The 15,815-nt window shown below is 49.0% G+C and overlaps 8 protein-coding genes across 8 annotated transcripts; 7 read left to right on the top strand and 1 right to left on the bottom strand.

Moving 5' to 3' along the window:
• Positions 1 to 16: 16 nt before the first annotated feature.
• Positions 17 to 506, top strand: N7469_001655 (U6 snRNA-associated Sm-like protein LSm4; the record flags this gene model as incomplete). The annotated part of the gene is made up of 3 exons (XM_056640575.1): positions 17 to 19; positions 84 to 275; positions 336 to 506. 3 exons carry the CDS (start codon positions 17 to 19, stop codon positions 504 to 506), a joined length of 366 nt encoding a protein of 121 aa, XP_056506332.1.
• Positions 507 to 924: 418 nt separating this feature from the next.
• On the top strand, positions 925 to 2,946 carry N7469_001654 (pentatricopeptide repeat protein; the record flags this gene model as incomplete). Its single annotated transcript, XM_056640574.1, has 2 exons — positions 925 to 1,590; positions 1,657 to 2,946. 2 exons carry the CDS (start codon positions 925 to 927, stop codon positions 2,944 to 2,946), a joined length of 1,956 nt encoding a protein of 651 aa, XP_056506331.1.
• Positions 2,947 to 3,961: 1,015 nt separating this feature from the next.
• Positions 3,962 to 4,369, top strand: N7469_001653 (uncharacterized protein; the record flags this gene model as incomplete). Its single annotated transcript, XM_056640573.1, has 1 exon — positions 3,962 to 4,369. The coding sequence occupies one exon, from the start codon at positions 3,962 to 3,964 to the stop codon at positions 4,367 to 4,369; it is 408 nt and encodes a 135-aa protein (XP_056506330.1).
• Positions 4,370 to 4,966: 597 nt separating this feature from the next.
• On the top strand, positions 4,967 to 6,745 carry N7469_001652 (putative phosphatidylinositol-3,4,5-trisphosphate 3-phosphatase; the record flags this gene model as incomplete). Its single annotated transcript, XM_056640572.1, has 2 exons — positions 4,967 to 5,072; positions 5,133 to 6,745. The coding sequence occupies 2 exons, from the start codon at positions 4,967 to 4,969 to the stop codon at positions 6,743 to 6,745; spliced, it is 1,719 nt and encodes a 572-aa protein (XP_056506329.1).
• Positions 6,746 to 7,041: 296 nt separating this feature from the next.
• Positions 7,042 to 9,435, bottom strand: N7469_001651 (putative phospholipase A2 (PlaA); the record flags this gene model as incomplete). Its single annotated transcript, XM_056640571.1, has 1 exon — positions 7,042 to 9,435. The coding sequence occupies one exon, from the start codon at positions 9,433 to 9,435 to the stop codon at positions 7,042 to 7,044; it is 2,394 nt and encodes a 797-aa protein (XP_056506328.1).
• A 1,034-nt stretch (positions 9,436 to 10,469) lies between these two features.
• On the top strand, positions 10,470 to 11,118 carry N7469_001650 (uncharacterized protein; the record flags this gene model as incomplete). Its single annotated transcript, XM_056640570.1, has 2 exons — positions 10,470 to 10,955; positions 10,990 to 11,118. 2 exons carry the CDS (start codon positions 10,470 to 10,472, stop codon positions 11,116 to 11,118), a joined length of 615 nt encoding a protein of 204 aa, XP_056506327.1.
• A 315-nt stretch (positions 11,119 to 11,433) lies between these two features.
• N7469_001649 (EXO70 family protein) lies at positions 11,434 to 13,468 on the top strand (the record flags this gene model as incomplete). The annotated part of the gene is made up of 3 exons (XM_056640569.1): positions 11,434 to 11,717; positions 11,794 to 12,011; positions 12,087 to 13,468. The coding sequence occupies 3 exons, from the start codon at positions 11,434 to 11,436 to the stop codon at positions 13,466 to 13,468; spliced, it is 1,884 nt and encodes a 627-aa protein (XP_056506326.1).
• A 272-nt stretch (positions 13,469 to 13,740) lies between these two features.
• On the top strand, positions 13,741 to 15,726 carry ade13 (adenylosuccinase ADE13; the record flags this gene model as incomplete). Its single annotated transcript, XM_056640568.1, has 8 exons — positions 13,741 to 13,792; positions 13,901 to 13,987; positions 14,113 to 14,840; positions 14,898 to 15,014; positions 15,075 to 15,147; positions 15,205 to 15,283; positions 15,346 to 15,410; positions 15,476 to 15,726. The coding sequence occupies 8 exons, from the start codon at positions 13,741 to 13,743 to the stop codon at positions 15,724 to 15,726; spliced, it is 1,452 nt and encodes a 483-aa protein (XP_056506325.1).
• Positions 15,727 to 15,815: the final 89 nt, after the last annotated feature.

Below are 15,815 nucleotides of genomic sequence, written 5' to 3'. Positions count from 1 at the left end.
TCTATCGCATTTCACGATGGTATGCCCCGTATCACTCATCTTATTACCATTAGAGACTACAGGCTTACCCTTCTGCCTCACAGCTTCCTCTCGGCCTTTTGACGGCTGCACAGGGCCACCCCATGCTGGTGGAGCTTAAGAACGGCGAGACTTTGAACGGTCACCTAGTGACCTGTGATAATTGGATGAACTTGATTCTGCGAGAAGTGGTCCAGACCAGTCCTGAGGGTGACAAGTTCTTCCGTCTACCTGAAGTTTACATTCGTGGTAACAACGTATGTTCACCATCGCACACACCCCATGTCCATATAACTCACCAATCCCCTTCTCGCTAGATCAAATACCTCCGCGTCCCTGAAGAAATCATTGAGCTCGTCAAGGAGCAGCAACAGAATCAACCACAGAACCGAGGCCACCGTGGCCGAGACGGCGAACGTGGTCGCGGCCGTGGTGGTGGTCGTGGCGGGCGCGGTCGAGGTCGGGGACGTGGTGGCCATAACGTATGAAGCACTCTACACATGACCTTGCATGGCTAGGATGAACTTGACACACGAGATACCCTGGAGGAGGCGGAGTGGGTAAGGTCGCTCGGGGACAGAGAGGTCCGGTTGGACAGTTTTGGTCGAGCATGGCCGCGGCGTATATCTGGCTCTGTATTTTACCGTGGGATCTGGGTTATTGCGGTTGAATTTATGACCTCCAAATTAAACGAATTAGAAATCCCCGACCTTCAGTATATTTGCCTTCCTTCTTTTTTTCTATTTTTCTATTTAATCTTGGTCGTAAATTACTAAATACTGTACATGCATACATACCATTGGGAACTCCCCATTGGCACTGTTATCAGTCACGTGTTATCGCAATATTTCCCGCCGCGGCGAATTGACGACAATTAGTTGTCAGCGCAAACAAGTGGAAGTGGACATGTCTCGGCGTACTCTGGTCCTTGATGGGCTGTGGTACTCTTTATGTCCTTCATTTACCGCTCGGTCTCTCAATGGTCCCTCATTATTCCTACGAACGAAGCAACAGAGCTCGGGGGTATTTACGCCAGCAGTCACCCACCCAGCACAGAGCTCGTCGCGAAGATGCTACACAAGCGACCACTCTGGCGGCCATAAGATAGCCAATCCCTACCCTTCATCCTCGTCAAACGTTACCTTCTCCTCCCCCACCAGCAACGAAACAGTCGCCAATCCCGAAACACTGTCGGAAGAGGACTTCAAACAATATCCCTCAACGACCGATATGCTCGACGATAGAAGAGAAAAGGAGTTACAACGTCTTTACAAGGAGGCCATGCAGAACCCTGCAACACCGGGGTTGTACGAAAGTCTGCCAACCTCATTCTTGGAAAGGAAGCTGCAGGAGGATATGGCCAGGAATCCTAGAATCGGTGACGCGGAGCGTTTCTTCCGAGTCTTGATACGAGATCGTAAGATTAAACCAACTGCTCGGCACTACAAGGCGTTGATATTGGCAAACTGTGATTATACGTTTGGGTCATCGGTAGCTGTGCAAAGGCTGTTGAATGAAATGGATTCAAATAATATTGCGATGGATTCGGGTACACTTCATGCTGCTCTCCAGGTAAGCGCACGAATTGATTATTGTCCAGTCTAGTATGGCTTGCTGATACCATCTGATACAATTCAGGCTCTTGCTGTGCATCCCGATTATTTCCTTCGCCAGAAAGTCCTCAATCAGCTTCGAGATCGGTGGCTACCTCTCAGCCCAGCAGGTTGGCACTTTGTGGTAGCTGGTTTCATGCGAGAGAACCAGTTTGAGAAAGCCTTGGAACAACTTGAAGCGATGGAGCGCAAGAATATTCAGGTCGAGAGGTGGTTACACAGTTTGATCGTTTACATCCTGTGTGATCATAACGAATTTGAACAAGTATACCGTCTCGTGCGAAGACGTGTTGAGCAAGGCCATGAACTTACGCATCAAGTCTGGTCTCATGTCCTTTGCAAGGCGAGTGAAGGTCGACACCACGAATTAACACGCTACATTTGGGAACGAAGAGTGAATTTAGGTTACCTTCACCCGTCGGAAGATACCTGCTCGAAGACAATGTATGTGGCGGCGAAATTTGGCGATCCCGAACTGGGCCGGGCCGCGTTTCATTATCTCCGCAAATCCGGTTACCAGCCAAGGTCTGAGGATCACGACCGTCTCGTCCTGGCTCATCTAATCAGTGGGACAGAGGGAGATCTCCCTGCCGCATTGGAGGAGCTTTGTACGATGCATGAAGCTGGACTGGAGCCTCGGAGCAGCACTATGGGGCTGCTGTATAATTATATTATCAAAGGGCAAATTGATCCATGGGAAGTATGGGAAAAGCTCAAAAAATTGAGTAACGACCGACGATCTGTTCCCATCGGTGCTGTCGAAGTCATTGTCAAGGCTTGGAAAAATGAGTCCAGACACCATCCGACTAGTGCCAATGACGCCCTACAGCTCTACCGTGAACTATACACAGTCTGTCCAGGAGGCGCAACACTTGCGCTCTACAATACACTGATCAACATTTGCCGACGAGCCGGAAAAACCAATGAAGGCATGTATCTGCTTAAGGAAATGACATCTCTCGGTATTCTTCCGAGCAGCGAGACTTTCGAATTTGCGATCCGGATGTGTCTCGACGCGGGTAGTTTCAAATCGGCTTGGATGTATCTCCAAGACATGGAACAGCGCAATCTCACTCTAAGCTACAGTACACAGTCGTACATTCAAGAGATTTGCCTAAAGTCTGTTGATCCGGATGCTATACGGCTGCGATATCACCCCAGCGCTCAATTACCACCACAGCCCGAGCCGGTCGAGCCGGTCGAGCCGGCCAGGCCAGTGTGGACTAGGGAACCAAAGCCTTCCCAGGCCACACGCAGAAGACGGCGGAGACAACGCGAACGACTCGAAGCCCTCGAGGCACAGAAAGCGGGATGAACTGGGGAGTATCTGCGTATCGGAGAAATACGCAAGATAGACCGATTAGATGGATCTTAATGAGAGAGGCAAGAAAAAGCTCCGCCTCCGTGTACGATCGGATCCACAGCCCAATCTATCGGGTCTCAAGGGGGATGCGGCACCATATGCACGAGGTTGGAGACTGCAGATTGCAGTCTGCAGGCTCGCACAGTACATGCAGTATTGTATCTCTCATCAAGTTCTGGCCGGGGTGAAGGCAGGGTGGCGGTGGAAATGTGCATGATAGATCAGGCACCGATGATCCACCCGTCGCACTCTACCAAGGAAGGAATCTAGTACGAGGCCCATCACTCGATCAAATATGTATACTAGTGTAAGTAGTTTGTAGCATGTATATTATCATCTCAAGACTGGACTCTCAGCCCATTGAAACACCAAGACCTCCGTGGTTCGCAGTTTGAAAGAACCATGGCCTTTTAGCCGGCCTCTGGATGTTTTATCCACGGCCAGTTCTTTCGTACTCCCCACTCTCGAACCAACGGTTCCTTGCAAGGGTCCACCCATTATTCCAACTAAAAATACTCGGAAGTGACATGAAACGTGCCTAGATGACGATCTTTGGCTTGGACTTGTCAGACCGTGAGACCCAAGACCGGATATCAGACAACGAATGCATTCAGGTAGAGTGTGCGTGTAAGTGGGAATTGTGAATACTGGAGAAGGATTGGCGTGCGTTGCCGATCGATATCCCCTGAAAGGATCGGCAGGTTTTAGTGGAGCCAAGAAAGAAGAGAAAAAAGAGGAGAGGCTGTTGGAGAGGTTGAAGAAAGAAAGAAAGTAAAAAAAAAAACGGGGGAGGTCGGTGGATTTTGCCAAGGACTCGCCCCCCCTCGACTTGGCTGGACTTAGTTATAACTTCATACTTCATTCTTCTCATCCTCATCCTTGATTCTCTCACACCATTCTACTTCATTGTATATCATATTACTATTTTCACTAGTAATCCATAATATTCACATCACATCACATCACCATGCAATTGACAGCACTCCTCCCCGTCCTGCTCTCCACTTTGAGCCTGACCACCGCCGCTCCTCAGGGTGCCCCTGCGGTCTACAAGTCCAATGATCTCGAAATTCAAGGATCCCCTGGTGGCGTCGCCTGGCGTTTCGATATCTCTGCTCCCAAATCAGAGAACAGCCCCGGCTTCAGTACCCATTGCCAGGGCGTGTCTTCCAACGTGACTGTATGCGCCGACAAGAACATCACTGCGCAGGTCCGGCCTTTGAATGACCCCAACTACAACATCTGGGTTCAACACCACTGGGCCAAGATGGATGGCCAATACCGTCAGGACTTCTGGCAATCTGGAAATGTCAATGTCACCAAGTCTACCACACGTTTCCAGATCAAGCCTGACACTTTCTACGGAGTGGCTTAAACCTTTATCTACTAGTCTTGCACTAGTGTATCTGGGCTGCTTCTTGTCTTCTTTTGATTTCCACATGGAAGGGGTGCCATGCGTTGGCCAAGCCCTTTTTTCACGTAATGGCTGTAAAGCTTTTCTCTGAATCTACGGATTTGAATTCGTGTCTCTCCTTAATGACTGGCGTTCACAGGTGGGATAACTCTGGTTTTTAAATATTCATGACGCTCCTTAAAAGACCTCGATGAGGTTTACTATTGCACATATTGTACAATACAGAATATACATCACTTCGCCATTTAACATACCCAATTATCTTGACCATCTTTATTTACTCTATATTCGATGCACGACTATGTAATATTTAGTCGATTGTTGCTAGTCGGAAAGTGAACTAGCGTTGTTTAGCGGTGACATCATTTGACTGCGCCTCAAGCCAACTTCAGCTTTTCGGGGATTTCGATTGTATTCAACTTCCTCCTCCCTTTAGACATTTGTACATTTGCATTGACTTCATGTCCTGACGATTATATACAAATACTGCGAGTCTATTATCTCGCAGAATGGTGTGTCCCTATCCCCGATCTTGACGCGTGATGACCAGATACGCTAATGCGCAACTCCGCATCGCAGACCTCAATTCTTCGCCAGATTGTTGCTGGCCCAAGACAACAGCACCCCGAAGCTGGTTTAGATCTTTGCTATGTTACAGATAATAGTATGTGACCGCGATGCGACCGTGGGTGGACATCCAAAACACTGACACTGCCGTTCCTAGTCATCGCAACATCAGGTCCATCCGCAAACTACCCTCAACGCGCATACCGCAACCCACTCGACTCTCTCGTGAATTTCCTCGACTCGAAACATGGCGAGAATTGGTGTATATGGGAATTTCGCGCCGAGGGCACGGGGTATCCCGATTCAGAGGTGTATGGCCGGATTCATCATTTTCCTTGGCCAGACCACCACCCACCGCCATTTGCATTGATACCGAATATTATGGGCAGCATGCGGAATTGGCTACATAGACTGGATGATACAGAGCATGGGATGAAAAGCGATGAGCAGCGAGTCGCCGTCGTGCATTGCAAGGCTGGTAAAGGTCGCAGCGGCTCGATCGCAACTGCATACTTAATCAGCCAGGAAGGATGGAAGAAAGAAGATGCCCTGCAGCGATTCACCGATCGACGCATGCGAGTCGGGTTTGGAAATGGTGTCAGTATACCCAGTCAGCTACGATACGTGGATTATATCGACCGATGGGCAAACCAGCTAGGCAAGCAATATGTGGAGCGACCAGTTGAAATCCTCGAGGTGCACATATGGGGACTGCGCGATGGTGTGAAGGTCGCAGTACAAGGATACGAGGATGAAGGGAAGAAGATCAAATGCATACATCTCTTCCACCGCAGTGAACGTACTGTCATCGAGGATGCCAGCAGTGGAACAGGAATCAACTCGCCAAAGGTAGACGAGACTAAGGATGATAAATCTCCCCAAAGCTCCATTCCACCAACACCAGCAGCATCATCTACATGGTCACCAATGGCCTCTCAATCGGATACCTCCACTACAACCTCGACTCCAACTCCCACCGCTAGTCAAAATCTCTCTCGCCGAACGACTACGAATAATGCTTCAACGGCCGCCATTTTCCGGCCCAAGAAACCTCTGATTGTTCCAGGCTCCGATGTAAACATCGATCTCGAGCGCCGCAGCAAAGCTTCATATACAGGATTTGCAATGGTGACATCCGTTGCGCACGTCTGGTATAACGCCTACTTTGAAGGTGGCAATGAGCATGACTCAGGGGTCTTCGAACTAGATTGGGAAGCAATGGACGGGATTAAAGGCAGCGCGAAAAAGGGCATTCGTGCATTCGAAAAGCTCAAGTTAGTCTGGCGATACCCTTCACCGGAAGATAATACGAAGATAGAGGCTGCCCCGACGAGTGGAAGACCAATTAGTGAACCTAAACCTGGAGAACCTATTCATGAAAGTGAAGCTGCTGATTGGAGAGGCCAAGAAGCAGAACCAGAAGACACAAAGAAAAAGGAGAACCAGGAACCGCAGAAGAAATCCGCTAACAAAGAAGGATCTGGGTTGTTGGCTGTTGGAGCCGGTTCCTTACATGAGCTTCAACGACAATTAGGGCTGCGAAAACAGACGGATGAAAGTAAAGATGTGAGTTTGGCTGGTACGGATGATGAAGCGCGGTCAACGACCACAGACGATGAAGGGCGCGCACAGAAGGGGAAGACTAGGAAGAAAGACCAGGAGGGCAATGGGGATTTTGAGGGTGAAGGGGTAAGATCTTATTTTGGGAAGAATGGGAATGATTCTGAGGATAAAGCTGGATCTGATGACAAGAAGTCATCATCGGGCTAAGTGGCTTATGTGACCATCATGATCTTTATAAACGACCTGTCAATGTGTCATGCTAGTAGGACGACTAGTGTTATATTCGCTGAAAGGCAATCCAGTAAATCAATCAATTTTGAAATTCAAAAAAGAAAATAGGAAATCCCCAGGGTTGGGGGTTGACTGATATATGCATCTACGTATGCTGATCCGGCTACTCCATGCCTTGTCATACACTCTAAAAAAAATAGTAAACATCGCAAAAAAAAAAAAGGTACATTCAACGCCATTCAGAATGATCCTCTGTAAGCTCGAATCAATGATCACAGAGGCACAAATCCCTCCAATTTCCCACGAGCCTCCTCTTCTTCCTTCCGCAATCGATCACTCTTCTTCCGCTCATAAACAGCCCGAACAACACGACGAGTCTGCTCCTTGCCCTGGTTGAAATTAGCTCTAGCTAATCCCATCACTGAATCAATCTGCTCAGGCGTGTAGATGAAGTTCCATGTAGATAGGAAATCCGAAACGTCCGGATCTATCGTGCTTGGTTTTGGAGCTAATGGCTCCGCAGGATCCCTCGTACCAATTTCATTCTGCTTCATTGATTCAACGGCTGAAAGAGGTCGGGTTTTCGGGGTAGGAGGAACGTCTGGTGCTGAAGGGTTGGGAAGTAGAGGGAAATAGACGACGGCTATACCAGCTTCTGGCTGCATGAGGTGGAACTCTGAATCAGAGTGATCTTTTGCGTGGTCATCGTAGAAGAGACGCTTTGATGGGGGAGGCTCATCCTCGCTAATTCGTTCTTCTTTAGTTCCCACCCAAACATTACAGTAGCCCAGATCTGAATCTGAGGCCTTGGTCGATTCAGTTGAGGGAGATGGACTGTGGCTCTGTGCGTCGGCCATTTTCTCCTTGATTTGCTGCTCCGTCATGTTCTGCGACTCACGGAGAGCTTTTTCAGTTTCCTCCAAGCTTTCGCTTGCCTTGGGCCATCCGGCACCGACTGGCCAGCCCTTTATACCACGCTGACGGGCGTATCCATCGACGACAGAGAGCCAGTTCTCCTGCTTGATGTCTGCAGAGGCATCAAAAGCAACAATCACATCGACGTCTCTGCCTGGGCGAATCAGTGGATAGATAGGCAGATTGTTGCTCATTCCAGCATCCATTAGACGGAGATGACTGCTGCGGAACATAGACTCGGGACAAGACGCTGGGAGTTGGCCTTTCATGCCCATTACATAGTTGGGGATAGCAGCAGGGTCGATTGGATGCACTCGGATCAAGTCTTGGTTTTTGCCCTGGATGAGAGAATCGATTCCACCAAATCCGGCGAGGCTTTTAACCAAAGGTCGAACCTCCTTGTAGTAGTGAGACAGCGTCGCGCAGAATGCACTTCCCCAGATTCCCATCAATTCTGGAACTCTGGTCTCGGGCAATGGATAGTTCCTCTCGGGAACTTCGTTATGACCTTCATTGAAATGCCTTCCGAGTGCCCAAGTTGGAATTCCAGCATTGAGCTCCTCGCAGAAGAATTCATATGGAGTAAATTCGAACCATTGGAACCAGGACTCCTTCTTAGCTTCCCGCATGAGGTCTTCGGGCACAGGCTTAGGACCATCGGCTGCCTCCATAATACCGGGGATCTCGTGTCGCACGGCAGTGTAAATAGGGAGTGGATGTTCGCCATCCTTCAGGTATGCCTTTTGATTCGAGATTTTGAAATCCTGATCTGACACTCCCAACTCGCCACGTGGAACCAATAGTCTGGCAGCAAGTAGTAATCCGTAGATATCAACAAGCCCGAAATCCGCACCCGGGTCGCCCTTCAATTTTTCCACTAGACCACTAAGTAAGAATTTGTTAGTCGGTGCTGTTGTAAGAAGGTCCAATGCGGTCGGTGGGAAGGCGATGTGAACCCCGAGTCGACTTTTCAGGTGATCAACCAGTTTATTGAAGTTGCGACCGGAGACAGAAGAATGGTAGAGAGTTTGGAGCCAGCAGCTGCCACTAACTCCAGCCGTGTATGTTACGCAGTCCCATAGGCCCTCCTCTTGCGCAGCCAGATACGATCCCGTGCCCGCAACTAGTGCACGCAGTCCACCTCCCGAACCACACATGGCAATCACAGGTACATCGTCAGGGTGGATGTCCTCTGCTGGAATATTAAGATAGGACGCCAGAGCATTCACTGCGTGCTTTTGTCTCTTCTTTCTGAAGGCGAGTTCCTCCGCACAGAGCTTATCACTGACCCGCACACTTGCATCCTGTAAAATCTCCGGGTTGATGTCAGGGTCTTGTGATTCCTTCCAGATCTCATCTGCCAATGATCCGGGCGCCAGGGATAACTCTCGCTGTAATTTTTGGGCTGTTGCAGGTAGCAATCGAGCCCAATCGGGGACGATCAGGTTTGTAATATTATTGCGAATGTCTCCCCACTCTCCCGGCACAACGTTATGCTTGATCTCATCAAACTTATGAACGATATTCAGCCAAATGGAGGCCTGGTCACCATGTTCCTCGCTATGCTGAGGTGAAGAGCTTCGAGGTTCAGAATTGGAATTGGCATTGGCATTGGAATCCTGGCGGACCGAGCTATTAGAGAAGTGGGCTTTCTGCAAGTGTCTGTTGGAGTGAGCCCACTCTCCGGTTCCATAGGCAGCCAATGCCGCTGGGGGTACTGTCCAGCGCAAACGCGAGACCCTCGTAGCCATTGTGAGGGTGACGAAGAAATACGGCTGGCGACTGGCGACTGTGACTTGCATACAACAGTCGGCAAGAAGCCCGAGCCTGGCAGACCTGCAGAACTGGCAGACCCTGGCATGGTTGCCTTCCCTTTCCGCGGGGATGACGTCGCTGCAGGTCACGTGTGTAGCTTGGTATAGGACCCATATTTTACCGTATCCGGGATCTGCTGGCTATACTACGAGTATACAGTAGTCCTCTATTTACATGATTCTATAGACCCCGCGATGAGTTTTATTGTTTTGAAAGATGAAGGTGTGTTGGTCAGATTAACGACACTGTTGATATTAGTTTATCTGATATTTGCTTCGGTCATACAGGAATAGACTTTCCTTTTTCGGGCTCAGCGGGCTCCTTTTAGTCTCCAAGACCATGAATGTATCGAGCGAGTCCACGGGCATATATTGAGAATATGCCTATTTCAGTCCGAACACGGTGAATTGTAAGATTTGGAGGAATATATGATGACTTTCTTGTCAGTTCTTTATCACTTATCTTTTCCCCTACCATTGTTCCCCAAGTATTTCAATCTGCATCTTGAAACAGCGTTTATGCACTTCGACTACTCGTCATATAATATCGCATCTCTGGAGTATATTGAGAGAGTCATACCAGAAACTTCCATTTCGACACTATGATTTCAACTTCTTGCTCGTTCTGGGCGGAAGCGTACAAGCAGGAAAATGTCAAAACTATCTTGGCAAATTTGAACGCACAGCTCTACCTAGAAAAATCTGAAGAGAAATCGCAGTCGATGTCTAGTCATTCTGCTACTATCAAAGAACATCACCCCTTTCCCACATATTTCTCTTCGGTCTCCACGAAGCTTCAAATGCACCTATTCTCAAGTAATAAGAAGGGCTTTAAAACCAGGCTTATGAAAAAGTACAGGTCCCAACATCCCACGGATAATTTCTCTTGGTGTCCTGTACTTGGTAACTGGATAAAAGACGGGGAACTCGAGGCCGTAAATCTCTTTGATTCAATGCACGGGCAAGATATTATGAATTCTGTCTTCCAAAAGCCCTTCTGGCGCTCTGGTCTATGCGCTGCTTCCAACGGACTCGTTATGCACTATCATATCGCAGAAGCTTTCGATTCGGGCAAGTTTGTCATTGTGCCTGACAATGAAAAAAGACCAGCCATTCCAGCAACCATCAGGCGGGGTTTGGGGACTCCTCAGGAGTGCAAGATACAGATCATCGATCCTATGTGGAACCAGCTAGACGAAGAAATCCTCACTGACACCGGGATCACTTGGCGAAAATTGGATGGCAAGCGACTGAAGTTTAGAGCGATGCTTCGACCAAAAGCCCAATATCTCTATTTTCACTATTGTCTACAGCTATTGCGTCGGGCTTGGCAATATAAGGGACTTTCTACTAATGTATTGGAGGAGGATCTTAATAAGAATCTTTGGGATCTGCCTCGCTCACTTCTTCCAAGGGATATGCTGCTTGCACTTGTGGAAGAACTGGGATCTGAATATGTCAGTCTCCTTCAATGTTCTAAAGGTAAAACAGATCGAACTCAGAGCTCTCCCCTACTACTTGATGTATATGCACGACAAGTCATTGGTTGGCAATGCAAGTGGATCTCAAGCGACAGTGATGAGGACTACTGTGAAAGGTCATGGTGGATACTGTTGTTAAACCTGTGAAGTATTTTTGCAAATAATAGCTTCCTTGTCTCTCTATAGTTTCCTATCTCACATAATTCTTATGAATTACTGGCTATTAATCTCCACTACAATATAGAAGAAGAACAGCAGTGTACATACTAGGTATGTAGTGTATACTTCGGAGCACAGACGGGCCGAGCCTACCTAATCAGGAATGGTTCCTCGGGGCGAACACCCCGGCGATAAGCTCCGCCCGACCACCCTATTCCTTGTGAACCCCACACCCGGAGACATGACGAGTGAATCGGTCGTCTCGATTCCGGTTCGTTGTCGCTTTTGATCGACAATGGTAGCTCCCAGAAATACAGCCTATGCCGAGGAGAGCGCCGAGGTGGAAGTGCTGTACGCCAACCTTGACAAGCTCAACCGACTCACCAAGAAGATTCAAGGCTCTCTTGTCCGCTTGGAAACAGGTGGCAAGGTGGTCAAAGAGGCCATTGGCCCTATATACAGCAACACACAGTCTCTCCAGATCACCAACAGCAACATCGACAAGGTCAACGATGCCATCGACCGCCTCCGACAGCCCCTCGATGCGAAGAGCCGCGAGGAGGGCATCATTCGTGCAGGGTAAGTCTCATCCAGCGAACTTGAAAGGCTTCTGGGGATAGCATACACTAACTGGCGCGTCTTTTGTCTTCTCTAGACCGCAGAGCTCCGGTCTGTCCCAGTATCTCTCGGCAATGAAACGCGTTGAAAAGGCGCTGGTCGACCTCAACGCAACGAACCTCCGATCCAACCAGAATGCCATCTCAGATTTCAACTCACTACTCGGAACCGGTAGCAATAAGCTCCAAGAAATGCTTCGATATGAGCTGCAGCAGAACAATTCCCCAATTGAACCGCTACACTATCTTACAAAGGGTGTGTCAAACTGCCCCTTGGCGAGCTTGCGCACATCATTTATGTGGACTGAACTAACGGTGTAATCCCTCCTAGAACTCCCCTTCCCCTCCATTCCAGAAGAAACAATCGCACAGCTAGCTCCATTGTGCTCCGTGATTTGGTCTGCATCTGCTCATGGGCCACAGCGCGCCAAAGGAGAGAACCCTGCTTTAAGAATCTATGCCGATGTGCGCGGGCCGTATATCACTTCTAGCCTACAAAACCTCGCGATCGCTTCACTTAACACTGTGAAGCGAAAGCCAACAGATGGCCCGTATAAGCAAGGAACTAATGGTATTGGGATTTATTCAAATGCATTGGAGGCTTTTATCGTGACGGAGCATGGCATCATCACACAAGTCTTCACCGGAGACCAGCAAGGACTTGCTTTGCAGGCCACATTCACGTCACCAATGGCTGAGTATTCGAAGACGTTGCGTGAACTGAATCAATATATTAGGATGAACTTGATGACCGACTGCTTCCTAGCTTTCGAGATTATTGAAATTGTGACAGCAATGTCTTATCGGATTGATTCCAAAACAGCCGAACTGAAGAGCCTGCTTATCGAGGCTCTGAGGCCCGTCCGTGAAACAGCAAAATCTTCGCTATCGGAGCTACTTGAGGAGACAAGACGCAAGGCTGCTACTTCTCCACTACCTCCTGACGGTGGAGCTGTGCCTCTGGTGGAGGAAGTGATGAGTTCTCTTACCACCCTGACCAGCTACTCAGGACCCTTGGCTTCTATTTTGACCTCGCTTGGCGATGGTAATTGGCGCTCCAAATCGAGTACTGCAGGTGCAGCCCCCTTAGATGTGGGCCCAGATAGCGGCACCCTCTTCTCTCACTTCATCCTTGACATGATCGAGACTCTTATGAAGGCACTGGAAGATCGTGGCAAAGTAATTCACCGATCTAAGGCCACGCTTGGCGTATTTTTATCCAATGTTTTCTGTATTGTTGATCGGTCTATTCGACAAAGCCCAGAGCTGGCAAGATATCTCGGCGCTCCTGATAGCATCGCCCGAATCGATTCATTCCGGAAACGTGCAACATCAACATATCTCGATTCGTGGAAGGAAGTATCTCAGGCACTGCTGGATGTTCAGTATACTTCTCGGTCCGGGGCACGACCAAATTCCGGAGGTGCAGTGGATTCCAGTGCTATTGTCAAGAACCTCTCTTCCAAGGACCGAGATGCCATCAAGGAAAAGTTCAAGGCATTCAATGCAAGCTTTGAAAGTATGGTTAACCAGCACAAATCTCTCCATATGGAGCGCGAGGTTCGCTCTGTTTTGGGCCGGGAGTTACAGGCTGTCCTCGAGCCACTGTACTCTCGATTCTACGATCGCTATGTCGAGATCGACAAAGGCCGCGGCAAATACATTAAATACGACAAGTCTAATCTGTCGGTGCAACTTGCGCAGCTCTGCTGAGCAACTGTCATGTACGCATATTCTAGCTAGCGAATATCTAATTCTTATACCTTTTTCTCTGCAATTTACTCGAAATGACAATAAAGTAGCCCATTATCTACTCAATGGCAGTCTAAACTACGAAATATCCACGTGACTCCACCCGATAACGTGATAAGCCCCGCTAAAATCGGCCGCGCAGCAAAATTTCCAAGATCGCACATTGCCTTGTCAGCACTTTCGATCAATTCATTCGAGCATTCTCGAAAAGAAAAAAGAAGAACATTGCCAGCATGTCTGCCAGCAACGATGTTTACCAAACCCCTCTCAACTCGCGCTACTCCAGTAAGTCGTACCAACCATTCTTGCACCCCGCGAATCAGGCATTCAATGAGGGGCAAAATCTGGGGGATATTTCGGAACAACCACTAACATGAGGTTGTAATTGATTAGGCGATGAGATGAAATATCTTTTCTCTCCTCGGATGCGTTTTTCAACCTGGCGCAACCTGTGGATCTGGCTCGCCGAGTCCCAGAAAGGTACGAGCTCGGAAGGATATAGATGGTTGATCTGATCCGACATCGGAATTTCCATGCGGGTAGTAGAAAAAAAACGCGTGGAATAGCAGAAAGACATTCAATTGACTGGGTCATTGCTTCTATAGAGCTGGGACTTCCTATCACCGATGAGGCTATTCAACAGATGAAGGCTCATGCCATCATCCAAGACGCCGAGTTCAAGGTCGCCGCCGAGGAGGAGAAGCGCCGTCGTCACGATGTCATGGCCCACGTTCACGCCTTCGGCCAGGTTGCCCCCGCCGCCGCTGGTATCATTCACTGGGGTGCTACCTCTTGCTACTGTACCGACAATGCGGATCTGATCCTGCTTCGTGACGGTCTCGATATTCTGATCCCCAAGCTGGCTGTCGTCATCGACAAGCTTTCTCAATTCGCCCAACAATACAAGGACCTGCCTTGCCTGGGTTTCACCCACGGTCAACCCGCTCAGCTCGTCACTGTCGGTAAGCGTGCTTGTCTGTGGATTCAGGATCTGCTGATGGATCTGCGCAACCTCGAGCGTGCCCGTGATGACCTGCGTTTCCGTGGTGTCAAGGGTACAACCGGTACTCAGGCTTCTTTCCTTCAGATCTTCGAGGGCGATCACGCTAAGGTCGAGAAGCTTGATGAGCTCGTTACTGAGAAGGCTGGATTCAGCTCTGCTTTCATTATCTCCAGTCAGACCTACTCCCGTAAAATTGATGTTGATGTTGGCAATGCTCTCGGCTCCTTTGGCTCTACTTGCGAGCGCATTGGTATTGATATTCGTCACCTCGCTATGCTGAAGGAGGTTGAGGAGCCCTTTGAGAAGGACCAAATTGGCAGCAGTGCCATGGTATGTCCCCTAATAAGCAGCTGATTGGTCGCATTGACAGCAACTAAAGATCAACAGGCTTACAAGCGTAACCCGATGCGCTCTGAGCGTCTGTGCTCTCTTGGACGCCACCTCCAGAACCTCCCCAAGGATGCTCTGGACACCTACTCGGCCCAGTGGTTCGAGCGGTCCCTGGTAAGTATTGTCTTTGATTCCCCGGAAAGAAACTTTCGATATTAACTTTGAGATCTGTAGGACGACAGTGCTATCCGTCGTATCAGCATTCCTGAGCTCTACCTGTCTGCTGACGCCTGTTTGATCCTTCTGAGTATGTATTTCGTCAGTGGCATATTCTGGACTGTATTTTATTAACATTTTCATGCAGACAATGTTACCTCCGGTTTCGTCGTCTACCCCGAGGTCATCAAGCGTCGTGTCAATGATGAGCTTCCCTTCATGGCCACGTAAGTTTTCCACGAAAGTTTCACTCTATCGCTTAACCACCAAACTCACAATATTACTCTAGCGAGAACATCATTATGGCCTGTGTCAAGAAGGGTCTCTCCCGCCAGGATGCCCACGAGGAGATCCGTAAGTTGACTTCACACCCTCCTCCCCTTTGCCATTGACATGTATCTAATCCATTTGCGCCCTAGGTGTCCTCTCCCACCAAGCAGCCGACAACGTGAAGAAGCAAGGTAAAGACAACGACCTGCTTGAGCGTATCCGCCGTACAGCATTCTTCAACCCCATCCTCCCCGAGCTGGACGCCCTCCTCGACGCTCGCACATTTGTCGGTCGTGCTCCCGAGCAGGTCCAGAAGTTCACTACCACTGAAGTTGCTGCCGCGCTCAAGCCATACGCCGAACAAGTCGCCAAGGCTGAGACCTCTGCTCTGCACGTTTAATTTACGATTCAAATATAGGGCTTGGTCGCAAGACCATCGGGATAAGTGACGGTGAAAGGGAAAAGTTTACACATCTACCCGGAACGACA

The sequence above is a fragment of the Penicillium citrinum genome (assembly GCF_028827155.1).
Source record: "Penicillium citrinum strain IBT 23319 chromosome Unknown utg000001l:1.0-4955037.0:1.0-4956770.0, whole genome shotgun sequence".
Classification (NCBI taxonomy): Eukaryota; Fungi; Ascomycota; class Eurotiomycetes; order Eurotiales; family Aspergillaceae; genus Penicillium; species Penicillium citrinum.
This window is presented reverse-complemented; position numbering and strand designations above follow the sequence as displayed.